This window comes from Falco naumanni, chromosome 4, assembly GCF_017639655.2.
Source record: "Falco naumanni isolate bFalNau1 chromosome 4, bFalNau1.pat, whole genome shotgun sequence".
NCBI lineage: Eukaryota > Metazoa > Chordata > Aves > Falconiformes > Falconidae > Falco > Falco naumanni.
In genome coordinates this window covers 70,282,441-70,297,982 of record NC_054057.1, presented here as the reverse complement: position 1 = coordinate 70,297,982, position 15,542 = coordinate 70,282,441, and the positions used below count along the sequence as shown (strand labels likewise).

The 15,542-nt window shown below is 39.5% G+C and overlaps 1 protein-coding gene across 1 annotated transcript in view; it reads left to right on the top strand.

Moving 5' to 3' along the window:
- Positions 1-12,729: 12,729 nt before the first annotated feature.
- The window catches only part of CIITA (class II major histocompatibility complex transactivator), a 28,178-nt gene continuing 25,365 nt past the window's right edge, over positions 12,730-15,542 (top strand). Inside the window, exon 1 of the mRNA XM_040592253.1 lies at positions 12,730-13,013. Within this exon, the coding sequence (XP_040448187.1) occupies positions 12,803-13,013 (211 nt within the window). The 5' untranslated portion in view covers positions 12,730-12,802. The remainder of the gene's footprint in view (positions 13,014-15,542) is intronic.

Sequence of the window (15,542 nt, the reverse complement as noted above, 5' to 3'; positions counted from 1 at the left end):
CGAGTCCGGCTCTCCCCAGCTTGGCAGTTTGTTCCTCCTGTCACGATACAGCTTTTGAGGGACAGTCCATTGTGACTGGAGTACTGTGTACTACTAGTGTAGCGTAGGTAGCTCAGCCCTTTAGTTAAAGATTTTTCCTGCTTTCATTGAAATTGCAGGTGGATTACGCAGCAGAGTTAAAGCTGTAGGAAACTGAAACCAGGCGACCGATCTTCAGGATATGGGTAAGGATAGTCCAGTCGGTGGCATTTGAAGCAGAGGCTCAAGGAAGATCTGTAAATGACATTCATAGATCTGACTAGCCACTAGCATTAAATAAGCCTGCAAGAATAATAACTTCCTAGTCTCTTCTAAAACGTGTAACTAAACCAGAAGATACCTGTTGAGTAAGTACAAAAGTTACTGAGGTGAGCATTTCAAAACCAAAACCAAAAGTAGCTTTGTGCAAGACCTGTTATTAGAGCAAGACAATGCCTAATGCATCAGGACAACTGGAAGAGCTGTTCTTAGTAGGATTTGTAATTGTAGGGGAGGAAAGGTGTATTTTATGACTAATAATGTTAATATTGTGGTAGTCAGATTTTGGCCTTGGTAGCGTTGAAACAATTTTGTAGTGTCAGTAAGTACAATAGAGTTGCACTAAAAAACTGGATAGGCAGTCTGTAATTTGGTGGGATGTCTCATGATAGCCTACAATATTAAAATATTTAAGTAGGCTTTCACTCCCAAAGAAGATATAAACTCTGAGAGCTATCATGAGATACAACGATTAAATATTTGTCATACCTGAAGCTGACCTGGACTTCATTTACTGTATCAATATGCACTTCTACTTACGAGCAATATATTAATGATACATCGGAACCAGCTTCAGAATCAGAAGCAGTTCCTGGAACTGCACTGACATAAGCATTAAGCAGTGGAGGGAGGTCTCACATTTTCTGGACTGCCAGATTCATCCAGCTACTATATCTGTTCTTCTTTCACCTCTCAGCACAGTGCTGCCAGCAAGTCTGATGGTTAGAATATAGTTATTCTGTTATGTTGCTGTATTGTCTGAACTGTTGGATTTTTTGTTCTAAGGAACCAGAAAATAACAGTGTACTATATTCCTTATCAGATAAAACAGTGCTTGCTTCTGTGGGACAGGTGACGATTAGCCTGCCACATTAGGTACCTAATGTACTACTCTGGTGCTCCTAACTGATTTCATTAGAGATGCAATGATACAAAAAAAAAAAAAAAAAAAAAAAAACCAAAAAACAAAACAAAACAAAAAAAAACAAACAAAAAAAACCATAAAAAACCCCAACAACAAACCCAAATAAACAAAAAACCCCAACACACAGAACCTGTGTTTTGGTTATTTTATCTGTTATTTTAAAACAGATAAATGTTTCCTCAATTTTCCCTCCTTTCAGGGCTTGTCTCCACTTATTCAATGTAGGGATTATCTGTTTTCCTAACAAACTACATAATCCCACAGAAGACTGTTACTATACCATGCAAATTGTTTTAGTAACATTGTCTAAAAAGCTATATCAAATTGTGTTGTGTATTTATTCAGGGTATTTTATGTGTTATTGTTTTCTTTTATAGCAAATTGAAAGCTAGAAAGAATCCCTGGTCCCTGGAGGAATCATGAGTCAAACCAAGAATTTCTTAATTTTGGCATTAGAAAAGCATTCTTCTTTGTTTTAAAATAAACACATCCAAGCAAAACCTCATTAGAAGTTTTCACTGTTTTCTAGGACTTTGCAGAAAAACTATCCTATTTTCAACATTTTTCAGTGTTCTGATTTAACTACAAATTATTTGAACGTTAGAAAAATTAGCAACACCCTAAAGGTGATGTAAATCCTCAAACACTGCTTCAACAACACTAAGGTTTAAGATAATTATGCTGAGTTTATGAATTGTGGTTTGTTTTTCAGGTTTGTACACAGGAAAACCTTGACCATTTATGAAATATATTAAGATTTTATTTAATTCTACTGAAACATATAGCATAAAATAGTCCAAAACTTATCCTTTGCTGCTGTGCACTTGCCAATACCTTACAGGCAATCCTCTCCCCAGAAGAAATAATGACCTTTCTGTTGTAAGGCACTATCAATGCCAAAGCCTTGGTATGAATAACTGAGAAATGTCTCTCACTTTCTGTTTCAGCAATAAATACAACCTCCTCCAAGACAATGCAGTGTTTTCATGGCGTTGACATGAAGTCAGCTGATTTCTCTTTTTCTTTGGAGCATTGCCTAGAATCTTGCTCTGGGGTGCTGTGAGAGACTTCCCTTGTAAGCAGCACAAGAATATTTAGAATAACGTGACAGTGGTTGCTCTAGTTTCTCTGTGGTGTTTACAGTTAAGTATTCTATTCCTCTGAATCTTGGAAAAAACTTTTCATCCAAGAATAACTCTTACCTCACTCCCATTAGATGTGCTTTAAAGGGTTTGTTGGAGGTTCAATAAAATGTTTAAATTTTGAGGAGATAGGCCAAATTAGAGAAGGTATTAAATAGATAACTTTCTAATAGCGTCACCTTCTAATTAATTTGTAAAAGATGATTTCCCACTTTGGCCCAGAACCAATTTCTGTGGAATTTTTTGGCCGTATATACCTGAATTGTTGTAATTGGCAGCCCTGTATTAATAGGGCAGAAGCCACAGCATTTACTTGGAAGATCAGGATAGCATCTTTTAGTTGGGTGTTGTGCAGCAATACACTCTCAGTAGGGATCAAGTTCTGCCATCAGTAAGAAATGGGTGACTGAAATATATGTGAAAGCTGAAGAGTTTTAGGCTCTAAATATAAATGGAGGGTTGTTTGTTTTTTATAAAAAAAAGGCTGTATTGATCCTTCATTCGGTTATGTCTAACGAGATGAAAAGTTATTTTTTAGTATCTTGAGAGCAGTATAAATATCCATTATTGCACAGTAACTGGTCTTCATTATTAAAAATGCAGTAGTATCTGTATTCCTTTCAGTTAGGAAAAAATCAAGAAAACATTACAAATTTTTATTTAATAGCTTATTTTACCCTCTTTATTGACTGTGTGGCTTTAAGCCTTATTTAACTTATGCTGTAGGAATCTCTAGTGCTGTTACCTGGGAGACAAAATGCTTTGCAATTATTAATGAGTTTATTTCAGTATCTTTTTCTGTTAAGACTGTGCAAAACAAAGGCAGACCAAAGCAGTCTTCTGCTCTCTTTCAGCTTGGGGTGCATTGCTTCCCAGCATTTGAATGCAGACTTCCTAGTGTGTTTAGCTTTATATATCTCTTGATATGTTCAAAGCTTCAATCATTCTTAGCTGCAGCTCTTGGTACTTGTTACTTCTGCAAATCATCTCTTATTTCTCAATTTTGTAACTCCAAAAATAAGGAACTTGGGCTGTTTGGACACCTGTCAAAAGTTTAAGTGACTTCATAGATCCACTGCAGTACGTAGGGATAGGATCTGTTTCCCAGCATGGCAGTCTTCTGATCTCAACAGAAGAGGTGCTTGGGGTCCCTTCCCTCCTTTTTGCTGTATGAATGTAAAAGGCCTGTACACAATCACACAAGTATCCAATACCTTTCCTGACTTAAGCCAGCCCTCTATAGGCTTGCTGAGAAAAAAGAATAATATAAAAGTAATCTAAATCTATTAAATAAAAGACACTAAGGGTTATCAAACAGTTGAGAAACAACTGGGAGTTGAGTACAACAGGGAGTCAGTATGAAAAATTGAGTATTGTTGCTTCTACTGTTTTTTCTGCAAAAATAGAAGTTGAAGTTGCTTCTAAAAGCTGTAACCTGTTTTTTCATTGTTTGAGGGTGGCGGGGTGTGTGTGTTGGGTTTTTTTGTGTTTCTTGCTGCTACTAATATCTGCATAGTCTTGTTCAGATTCCTGAGGTGCTCGCTGGACAATTCTTCAACTACTACTTCTACTGGCAATGCCTACTTCCTCTTTTGCTGTGGAGGCTGTGGTTAAACAGCTTTTGCTATATTTGATTGCATTTATTGTTCTTATTTATTCCAAATTGGTGTCAGGGGAGTGGTAAAGACAATAACTTTCTCAGAAAAAAAGTAGAATATAGACAAAACACAAAAAAAAGAGAAGTGAGAAAGGGCTGCTAAAGTGGTGGTGCAATGAAGTGAGAAACCTGTACATACAGTTCTTAATTCTTTTAACCTGCAGATTTTTGTGAAGCAGACTATGGTCCTTACTTCTACAGCATTATTGTTTAATATTATCTTTCCTTAATTTGATAGTACTTTTTTTTTTCTAATTCACTGAATTGCTTCAGCTCCCTGAAATTCCTTGTACTGAGTCACAGAGAACTTGAAGGGGTGTCCAAGCAATTAAAATTCACAAAATCTATACTGTTTCTGTAGGTCTGAATCAAAGAGGTAGAGGTGCTCAGGACTGGTCTTTAGGTTGCTGGATCCCTCATATAAGCCACAGGAACATTAAGTGCCTTGGAATGGGATCTGGCACATTGACTGCATGTTCTTCACATTCAGGTGTTACTGGAAATAAAGCACACAGCACTGAACCCCTCCTGGAGGTAGTGGCCCAGCTTCTTTTGACAAAACCAAAAACAAGGTTCATGTCTGTGGCCTGTGAGCCCCTTTCACAATGGAGTCTGTGCTCTGGAAGGCACCATGACTTCCTCTGCTGCCTGAAAGGTGACAAGCCTTAACCTCCCAGCTTAGAAGGAAGCTCTGGGCTGTACTGGAGGCCTCCACAGCTGTTCCCATGAAAGCTGTTCTGCCTGACTCCCCAACTGGAGGGCACACCATTTGTTTCTCCTGTGAATGGGCCTGAATTCATGATCCACACATATTTAAAATCTATGAATAATCACCAATTAAAAATACTGACATAAACCTTAGAAGAAGGGTGGGGATCCAAACCTGTTTGTTTCTCAGAGAATGCACTAACTGTCTGGCTTTCATCCTTCATGCAGGGTAGAGCAGTTTCAGCAGAAGGGTTTGTGAGTTCCCCTTCTCTGTGGCAGGGCAGCCCAGAGACCCTGCTGCAGGACTGCAGAAACATGTACCTGAAGCTCCAAAAAAGAAGGCAGTGTGACTCTGTCTATACCACGCTCACTGTCTGCAGTTAAAAGAATAATAGCACAGCTACTGTAATCATGGTGAGTGCTCGTTTATCCAAATGACTAAAGATAGAGCTACTATGTCTGATCTGGATTTTCATCTCTCTTGTGTCTGGTGTATGTTTCAGTTGACAAAAATCAGAAATGGTCTAGGGAAGCCCCTAAAATACATGGTTTCTTCAACTGTCAGTGTAATACTTTTGCCAGTTTCCTTGCCTCCATCATTCTGAAAGTTGACATAGGCTGTGGTTTTGCACCATCATATTCCTTCTTGGTTTGGGTTTGCATTTGTATTCTGTTTCCTGTTCTTGCTCTGTTTTATTTCAGTGTAAGGTGTTACAGTTGGGGGTTTTTTTTTGATACATGCTCCAATGTACCACTGTACTGGACTAGTTAAAACTAGTCCAATGGTCGTAACAAAAAACATACACATTTTTTTTTCCTAATTGCTCCCAGCTGTAGATAAATGACTGACAAGTCCTTCTGTTAACAAGATGAATACTGTTGTGCACTCTCTCTCCCAAAACTACTACCAAGTTTGTGATGCTCATAGGCTTCTTGAAAACTAGGGGAAGGAATAAGAGCTTTTCTCAGTGCCTTTTCCTCTGTCTGTAGGCCAGGCAACAGCTGGATAATGCTGCACGTCCTGGTGCTCATGATGTGCTTGCAGAGCATGCAGCTGCAGCCAATTACTAGTGAAAACACATTCCATCCTTGGCTTCCTGATGAAACACCTTGTGCTAGTAAAAATAGTGTAATAGAGCAGCATGCTTATAAATCAGCAGTGTTTCAGTTTATTTTTTCACTGGGAAGTTGCAGCACATACCATAGCACCATCATTCTAGTGCCAGTGAAAGTAACGTATCACTGGTATTCAGGTGAGGAAGAAAGTGGTGGAATTCATAGTTTAAATGTGGACCTGTCAACACAGTGATAGTTTAGAAAATGCTTGATACCTTGCCATTGAAAACAGCTTCATGACTTTGTCTTCATGTATCTGCCTATTTCTCCACTGAGAGCTTTGTGGTAGCTGTGTCCTCTTGGCACAACAATTAATCTGGACTGCACAAGCTAGGCTAGCAAGTTGATGTTTTTATGTTGTTACCATTATTTATGTTATAAGCTGAAAATGAGAGGGCTATGAGTTTTTAAATGTTTATGGCAGACTGGTAGTGACAGTCCCAGCCTAATAAAAGTAGAAACCAAGGTGATTTCTGCAGGAATGCCTTTTGAAGTTAGTCTATCAGGATTTTGCAAAGCGGTCATCTAAACGGGTCTTTCGTTTGGCCTACCTTGTTCTGTCAGCCTTCTGAGAATGCTTGTCCAAAGTTCTGTGAAGTTCTGAATGGCCACAAATATAGGAGGCCCTAATCTTTATTTGCACCCACTAGACTGGAAATTCCCAACCTTTTGAGCTCCTAATCTTGCTTGAGAAAATGATATTCTGGGGAAGCTGCCAGTATGACCAGCAGCACTGTAGTGCATTACCTTGGGTTCTTGCCATGTTTCACCTGCAGTGTTCATGCTGCACTGCTGAGGCTCATCATAGTGTTTGGGAAGCAATATGGTAGGTGATACTAGAAGTGGAGGCGTGGAATGGTACTGAAGAACTTCTACACATCAGTGGAAGCACAGCTAGTTTCTGAGGTGAGGAGGCAGGGAAAAGATTTGATCAGACAGCACTAAGAATGAGCTCTGGGGAAAAAAGAACAGCTCTGAAATCTAAAAGACCTTTTATGGTCAGAACATCTTACATAGCATCATACTTTTTCTTTCCTACAGTAAGTAATTTTCATGATAGACATAAAAGATGTTCCATTAAGAGCTGTAAACCTTAGCAGAATTACTTGGGAAACCCTGTGCGCATATGCACCACAAAGACGCAACATTGGTGACTAAAGTCGCCATTCTAAGATTTACCCAAAATAAGTTACTGCAGTTCAGCTTTGTAAAATGTAAGTTAGGGGACAGGCTGGTAAGTAGATATTCACCAAGGGCAGCCCTCTAATGCCCAGGGACATCGCTGCAAAGTCCCTATTGATTTCAGTAGATACTGTATTATGAATTAACTGTACTTCCTTGAAAATTCCTTTCGCCTTGTCTGAGCTGTTGACTCTGTCTCTGAGCTCTCGTTTTCCAGTCAGCTAGTGTCTTTGGCCTCTGGCCATAAATTGGATTCAATACCAGAAATTTTGTTTGGGATTCCTTCTGTCCAGGCTGAATATCTTTGACGTACTGCTGGTTGAGCAGTTTTTCAGACTGGAAAGTCTATTCAACAAATTTCTCTACTTCCCAATTGTAATGACTCAAACCTGTATAATACATAGGCATCAGCATTTCACTACTTAGCTTCACAGATGAATGCATGTACTCGACTGCACAGCTTCCCTTCCTGTTCTAAGGATTCTCTTTAACTGAATCACAGCTTATGTGCATGAGACTGGTGTTTCTTAGCAGCTGTGTCTCTTTTTAAGGCTCATCACGGTAGTCTTCCTCTCAAAGTCCAAAGCCAAAGACATGTCTTAGCTATAGAAAGTGCTACAAAGTAGCAACATAAGAAGCAACAAATGCTAAAAATGTACTGGCTGCCTTAGTTCTCCTTTTCACACGCATTGTTTGTGCTATGATACATTGTAAAGAGGAAAGTTAGTTAAAAAGGAGAACTCGTGCTTTTGATTTCTCTGTATTGAGGGGAAGTATCACTTCTAAGTAAATATGATGTTGCCCAAAGTCTACAGCTGATTTTGAAATCCAAATAACTTAGTAAAATCTTAGCAATTTATTTCACTGTTTTTTTCCTAGGAACAGTGAAGCATCTGGCCAGGTTATGTCCTTCAGTGCTTGGCATCTGGGTATGTCACAAGCCTTAGTAGATTTTTATCTAGTGTCAAGATAGTTTTATTATTATTATTTCTACAAATAAAAAAAAAAAAAAAAAAAAGAAGAGAAGTCACATGCAAATCTTTTCTCAAAGTTGCAGATTAAGTCTGTAGGAGCACTAGAACTTGAATCAAGTTTTCAAAGCTTAAGCCACTGTTGTCCCCTTTCGCTTATTTTGGTCTTAGCTACAAGATAACCAGTTTGGGGGTCAAAGGCAGAGTACTTCTAGCACATTATTGCTTGCTGTGTTTGCCTGTAGTCCAGTGAAAGCCATGGACAGCTTTATAGAAACCACACCTCCTCCCAGATGATGATCTTGCAGATCTTTTTGGAAAACTTCTCAGGAGTCCTTAAAACATGGGAAGAGTAAACCAGGAATCAATGGAAATCTTCATATCTTAACACCTATGCAAAGGCAATTTCACTTTTGATCTGTCTCAAACCTAGACATAACAGAAGAAACAATATTGTATTTGGGTTGAAAAGCCTATGAACTGTTCACAGTGAACTTTGCCTGAGCGCATTTACAAGCAGAAATGGCTTAACATGTGAAACACAGAAAATCTGGTTTTCTCATTGTAGTGGAATTGCATGGCAATGTTTTGGTAGCATGGGGCTACAGGCTGTCTTCTCTGAGAAGATGCCAGAAGGTCCCCCACCATGTCTGATGGAGCAGATGCCAGCTGGCTCAGAGACAGACCCACCGCTGGCCAAGGTCGAGCTAATCAGCAACAGTGGTAGCACCTCTGGGATAGCATAGTAAGGAGGGGAAAAATATAATCTGTGCCAGTGGGAGAGAGGAGGTGAGACTACATGAGACCAACAACTCTGCAGGCACCCAGGTCATTGCAGAAGGAGCGGGAGGAGGTGCTCCAGGTGCCGGAGCAGAGATTCCCCTGCAGCCCATGATGAAGACCATGGTGAGGCAGGCTGTCCCCCTCAGACCATGGAGGTCCACGATGGAACCAATCCCCACCTGCAGCCCATAGAGAACCCCACACCAAACCAGGTGGATGCCTGAAGGAGGCTGTAAGTGATGGGAAGCCCATGCTGGAGCAGCTCCTGGCAGAGCTTGTGACCTCACGGGTGACCGATGCTAGAGCGGTCCGTTCCTGAGGGCCTGCACCCTGTGGAAGGGACTGACGCTGGAGCAGTGTATGAAGAACTGCAGCCCATGGGAAGGCCTCACACTGGGGAAGTTCGTGGAGAATTGTCTTCTGCGAGAAGGACCTCACGCTGGAGCAGGGGGAAAGTGTGAGGAGGAAGGAGCAGCAGAAAGACAACGTGTGATGAACTGACTGTAACTCCCATTCCCTGTTCCTCCTCCTCAGGGGAGGAGGCAGAGAAATCAGGAATAAAGGTAAGCCTGATAAGAAGGAAGGGGTGGGGAAGAGGTGGTTTTTTTCTGATTTGAATGGTAATAAATTAAACTAATTTATCCAAGTCACACCTGTTTTGCCCGTGATGGTAATTGGTGAGTGATCTCCTTGTCCTTATCTCAGCCCACGAGCCTTTTGTTATATTTTCTCAACTGGACAGGGGAGTGATAGAGCAGCTTTGGTGGGCACCTGGCATTCAGCCAGGGTTAAACCACCACACTCATTCTTAAGTGGCAATCATGATAATGTTTCACAAGATATTTGCACATTTGCTTGTCTGCTTCTGGAGGGAACTGTCCTATGGAGGCAAGTTCTTTGCCCACAAAAAGAAATCTACCATTCCCACGTTATTATTGACCTCAGTCAAATGCACTTATGCCCTAGAGCACCGAGCAAGGCTTTATGTATCTGGCTTTTGCAGAGCTAAGGTTCAGCAGGTCAAAGAGTTGCAGACTAGCTGAGGAATAGGGTTTAAATCATTTCTTCTTTTAATACACACCTTCTCATGTGGCTTAAACTCTCCACTTCCCATCAAGAAGGGAGTTCTTAGGAGAACTGCCTGAATGTGTCTGCTGACACTGAGATATGTTTCTGAAACCCTTTCTGGCCAAATAATGGAAAAAATACTTTTTTTAAAAAACCTATTGAACCCATTCAAGAGCACACTGATTGCAGGAGAAACTGAGATTGAGACTGTCTCTTCCCCAAACTGTGGTATACTCATTCAGATTTGCCATGATAGCAAGCAGTTCCCAACTTTCTGCAACTTAGCGGTCTTCAGCATGTGTTCTGCTTCACAAGATGGTACAGTACAAGTGCATCTTATTTGGTGCAATTTTTAATTGATAAAACTAAATGAAACATCTGTTTTCACATAATACCCTAGGAGCAATGCTACACCGAATGAATTGGAGCTTATTCCTACTCATACTTCAACAAAACCCATGTTATCTCCTGTTTTGAATCAATGTAGGCAGCAACTTCAAAGGAAAATACATTTAAAAGACAAATTCTGAGTGATATAATATGCATGGAAGTAAACCAAGGGGTTTACTTTTCCGTAAGAAAAATAAATTTATCTGCTTTTATCAGCTGCCATTTATGTAGTTAGAGTAAAACTTGTTACCTAGCTGCACTGCAAGTCAAAATTATACTATTGGATAACAAGTTGGCTTATTTTTCCAGTGTTTTGCATGTACTTCCTGATAATTGAACATAAATAGGAATGTTCAGAAGCAGCAGCGAATTCTTGTTATTCCACAGAGGCATTTTGGATCTTAACTAGAATTTGCAGTAATGTACTTTAAAATTTTATAAATGTTTAGCAAGTTCCTTTCAGTGTATTCTTTATTACTAGGTTGAATTATTGCTCCACTTTCAAATCATAGCAATATTCAAGGTAGGAAAACCTAATAGCAAATAAAGATTTACGTTATATTTGAATAGTTATCCCATACTCAGCCTACAGGCTTGTTTAGGCAGCAGTGTAGCAGACTAGAAATTAAACCTGTAAGCCTCCAGAGAGCCCTAGAAATTTTGCCCCAGTATTTATTTCAAGGCTGTAGGTTCTGCTATAACAATCAGGTATCTAAAAACAAAGTAGAAAACAACTATAGGGTAAACCAAATTGTTAGCAGTTGGCAACTCTTTATTTAGCCACTGTCATCTTTGTAGTACTCTTACTTCTATTCTAGAATGCTGAAAAACTACAGTGCCAAAACACAGGCCACTGCAAAACATTGCACAGATCATTAAGTAGAAAGTTTTAAATAGGCTTAAGGAAAATAGCATTAGGGAGTACTGGATAGAATATGTTTCATTTTAGATATTAATTCTTATGTATGTAAGCCTCATAAACTGCATTTTCATGATCAAAGATCTGGAAATGTAAACTTCTCTGCCTTTAAAATGTTGTATAGGTGAGAAAATCAGTTTCATTTACAGTATCTTTTGTCTCAGCAAAATTGGTGGTTTACTTTGCATTTTTAACAAACTGTTGTTTGCTGATGTAGCTACTATAAATAAGAACCATGTTGTTAATAGGCTAGTTAACACAGCTCATAAATTAGCCTATTTTTGCTTACAACATGATTAATGTTCATATTCATCTCAGAGGTTCTTATGTTAAACACATCAGTTTTCAAGTAAAGATATTCTCCCTTTTGATATTGTCTTCATAGAATTATTCTGTGTTGTGCAGGCAGTCACGATACATAAGACTGCTTGAAAATCTTTGCATTCTTAAGCAAAAAATGTTCTACATGTGCATTTTACTGATCTGATCAAGATAATTTGCTGTGTTCCTTTTACTCTGCTCTTACTGAAAACTTGGAGGGTTTTATTTTTAAAGCTATCCAGTCTGAAGGCACCCATTCTTTATTTTGATCCCTAATAGAAAATATTCTTATGACAAAGGTAAGACACTATTGATTGCATTTAGAAGTCTCTGAAGTGTCCTGATTAGGCATTGCCTGGTCTTGAGCTCTACAACAGAAGGGCAAGGAATTACTCAAGGTGGCAATATTAAAAAAGACTTCTTAATCATTTTGAGCTGAATTGAGGGCTGAGGTTGCAATAGGTTTGGAACTGTATTTTAACATTGTGTTTGGTGGTGTGGAAGACTTGCTCATTATTTAAACTGGGGACTTGAAAACTCTTCTGTTTAAGGAATTTAGCTTAAAGTGTCTGCCCCTTGGAATGTAAGTATGTTAACATTGGATAACAATATATGGAAGGCACACCCAATTTGTTTCTTGGTTATTTTTCTTCCTATTAACTTCAGATATGGCAGAAACTGGAGACGGATTTGGGATAATTTTTTACCCCAGAGTTTTTATGCTGGTTCTAATCCATTTGACTTTCATTAAAGCAGAGTTTTTTCACAACCTAATCTCTAATCTTACATTGGAGTCTTCGAGTTGTAAACCTGTTCCTCTTGCAGAGGGTGCATTTTGTGCTGAAGCTTTTAGTACTGTTCTGATTCAGCAATGACCTTGCTGGGTCCATGCTCCACCTTAGCCAGGAGACAAAGATACACCTATAGCAATGTTTCTTTAACGGCATAAACAATTTTTTAATATTTTTTTCAGGTGATCATGTTGTTGATTGGAAAATTGTGTTTTATGAATGCTTGGAAGAATTGTGCTGTTCATTTCATCAAGAAGTTATTTGTTGTTGGAAATGTTATTTAAAGGCTTAACCAAATGAGGAAATACCTCTGCTATTGCAGGCCAAAGACGTGGGCTTTTTTCACTTCATCTTTTTGAAGTTGAGTGGGTTTTTTTTAAAATTTATTTTATTGAAACAGTTCAGATTCTGCTCAGACCTCCTTCAAACATCTTCAGATGCAGGTATAAATCTATTTAAGGAGATCCTGCCTAGAGTAAGAAAGATCCTTTCAACTGATACAGCTTCTGATGACCACGCATTGCTTAACCTCATGCTGAAAGATGTGATATCCAAGGAGTACCATCAAGCCTTGCTCCATGAAAAAGACAGCAAGGACCTTGCAAGGAAGATATCTCTGACATTTGTAGAAAAATGGGACCTGTACTTGAGCACTTCGGTTCCCCTCTGTTGTTTAAACCTCTGCAGCAGTAAGCCTCTAAACATGATAGATAATGAGCCAGCAGGAAGCAAGTACATCTCAGGTAAATGAGCTTTGTTTCTTTTTTGCTTTGTTAAAGTTCTTTTTTTGTTGTTTATTGCATTTTGAGATTGCACTGTGGCATAGGGCAGAGGACACCAGTGGAGAGTGGGTGGGGAGGAGAAGGGAGCAGAATGTAATGCAAGAGCAGCTAAAAAGAGATCCACCCATTTGGGGTAGCTACTGGATACCCATTTTCATAGCCAACCCATAACAAAACTTCTTTGCCACCATTTGCAGAACCAGAAATGCAAAGTAGATTAAAGAGACCATGGTAAGGTCACTTACTTCTCAAGTAACATGCCAACCATTAATAATCTGAGTTTCATTTATTCATGGCACATGCTGACAACTCATGTTGGGAAATCTTTTTTTCAATCTTATATGGAGGAGTGCTGTCCACTTCAAATTCCAGATGTCTAAAGGCAGCAAAATTGCACTGTCTACAGGAGACTGCTGCAGATTTAAGGACGGGGAGTACTTAATGACTTATGAAGCTGGATGCCATTTTTATTGGGCAGCAGGAGAGAGAAAAAAACAGACACTTTATAGTTCTTAAGCAGTAAACTCTTTAATCTGACCCACCAGAGGATTAATGTATATGTTGGAGAACAGGGGTAGCTCTGGGACAATCCTAATATTGTCCATCCTATATAAAATGACAGAACCCCAGCTTAAACTATAGCATTCAGAATTACTTTTACAAAACAAAGCAACTGTTAAAGGATAGTAAAAGAATACTCAATAGAATATTGAGGTAGTCCTGTAAAACTGATGGAAGGACCTTGGGCTGCAACGTAGTGAGGGGTCTAAATTTTTCCCTTTCCTAAAATACAGTATTGGACATAACTTCTTAAGGCATTGATGAAAGTACAAGAGGAAATGCTGGCGATGCCGGGGGGGGGGGGGGGGGGGGGGGGGAGCGGGGGGGGGGGGCGGGTGGCAGGGAGAATTAAGACAATTCATGAGTGAACAAAATACTGACCTGGAAGATTTTAGCTGTATTATTACACACATTCAAATCAATGCCAAGAATTCATATTTTAAATGTAGAATGATACAGCAAATGGCCTAGTGTCACTTATGCTGGGAGTATATATAGTCTGGTTTCTACTTTTAATTAAATCTCTGAAGTGCTTGAAAAGGTATCTGCTCCTTCTTGGTTTTGTAATGGTAGCACCTAAAATCTCCATTTGGAGATCTTGATCCTTTCATGCCTGACTGTATCTCTGTCACAAAGCCTGTGTTTGAGACATGACAGAAGGAAGCTGAAGTGCATCACAAGAAGCATTAGCCTTCATCTATCACATGCTCAACCATTGTCACTTTTCTCTAGGTTTTGTAGTAGAGATAGGCTTAAACCCCAGTGATTTAAAAGATATTAATTCACCAGGAATTTAATCCAATTGTATTAGAGACTTCAGCTTCCTTTGAAGCAAATTCTTTTCCGACTTTCTTTTTGAAATTTTTTAATTTTTCAGCCTTATGTTCAATCATCATTTCACTCTGAAGAAGACTTGCAAAGAAAACTTGTGTCAGGAACAGATTGGTATCAGCGGGTTTCTTGCTAACTACTTAATAGTTTTGCAACTATTTCTTCTACCACAAGATAGAGCTTTACAATTTTGGACAAAGATGTCCCAGCTTTCCCCTTCTTGCAAAGTGTGCTATTGACATCTGTTTTGCAGTGCTTCCAATACTAATTGATATGTTCTGTTCCCTCCTTTTGCAGTAGAGCAGCATGGCAGCAAACAAAATGAAAGAAGCTGATGGTCACCTGAGAAGCTCAGGCAGTTCTCAGCTGTCTCACAGCCTCTTGTTTTCCAGTTTGCTTTTCCCTTTGTCTCTAAGACCATCTTTATAGACTAGTCCACTAGATGAACCAGTACTCTGATCTGATCCAGCAGTTCTTTCTGCTGTTTTTAAGCAGCTGTGGGTGTTGCGCAAAAAGCGGACAGTCTTTGCTGCAGTTGCATACTGGAATCACAGTAAACAGCTGAACTCTTTTGATCTCCAGACTGTCATTCTTGAAGTATGTAGATCGCCTCCTGGGACTACAGCCTCAGAAACTGATGGAGAAATCTGCCTCCAGGACCAGTAAAGGAGCTTATAACTTGTTGGGTTGTGCTGCACGTTAGAATAGGGCTAACAAATAACCCTCTTAAGTTTTGTAGGGATTTCTTATGCAGTGACTGTATTATTGTCTCCTATCAAAACAGAGCACTAAAATACAGAATCTGTATTTGTGCAGCTTTTCACTGTGTTTTCTGCTCTGAATGCTGTTATACCAAGATGTTGCTTTTCTTCTAATGTGTGTAGAGGAATACCAAGAACACAAGTGCCTGGCTGGTTGGAGAGCCCAAAGAGGCTGGTGCTCTGCATTGCAGGCTGGGCAACAGATTGGTTGCTCCCAGCAAGGAAGCAGCTTTATCTCTTCTCAGTGAGCGTGTTCCCATGGGACCTGGTGGAAGTTAAGTGGTTGGACTTAATCTCCAAGGTCTTTGCCAGCCTAAATGATTCTATGCTCTAAGTG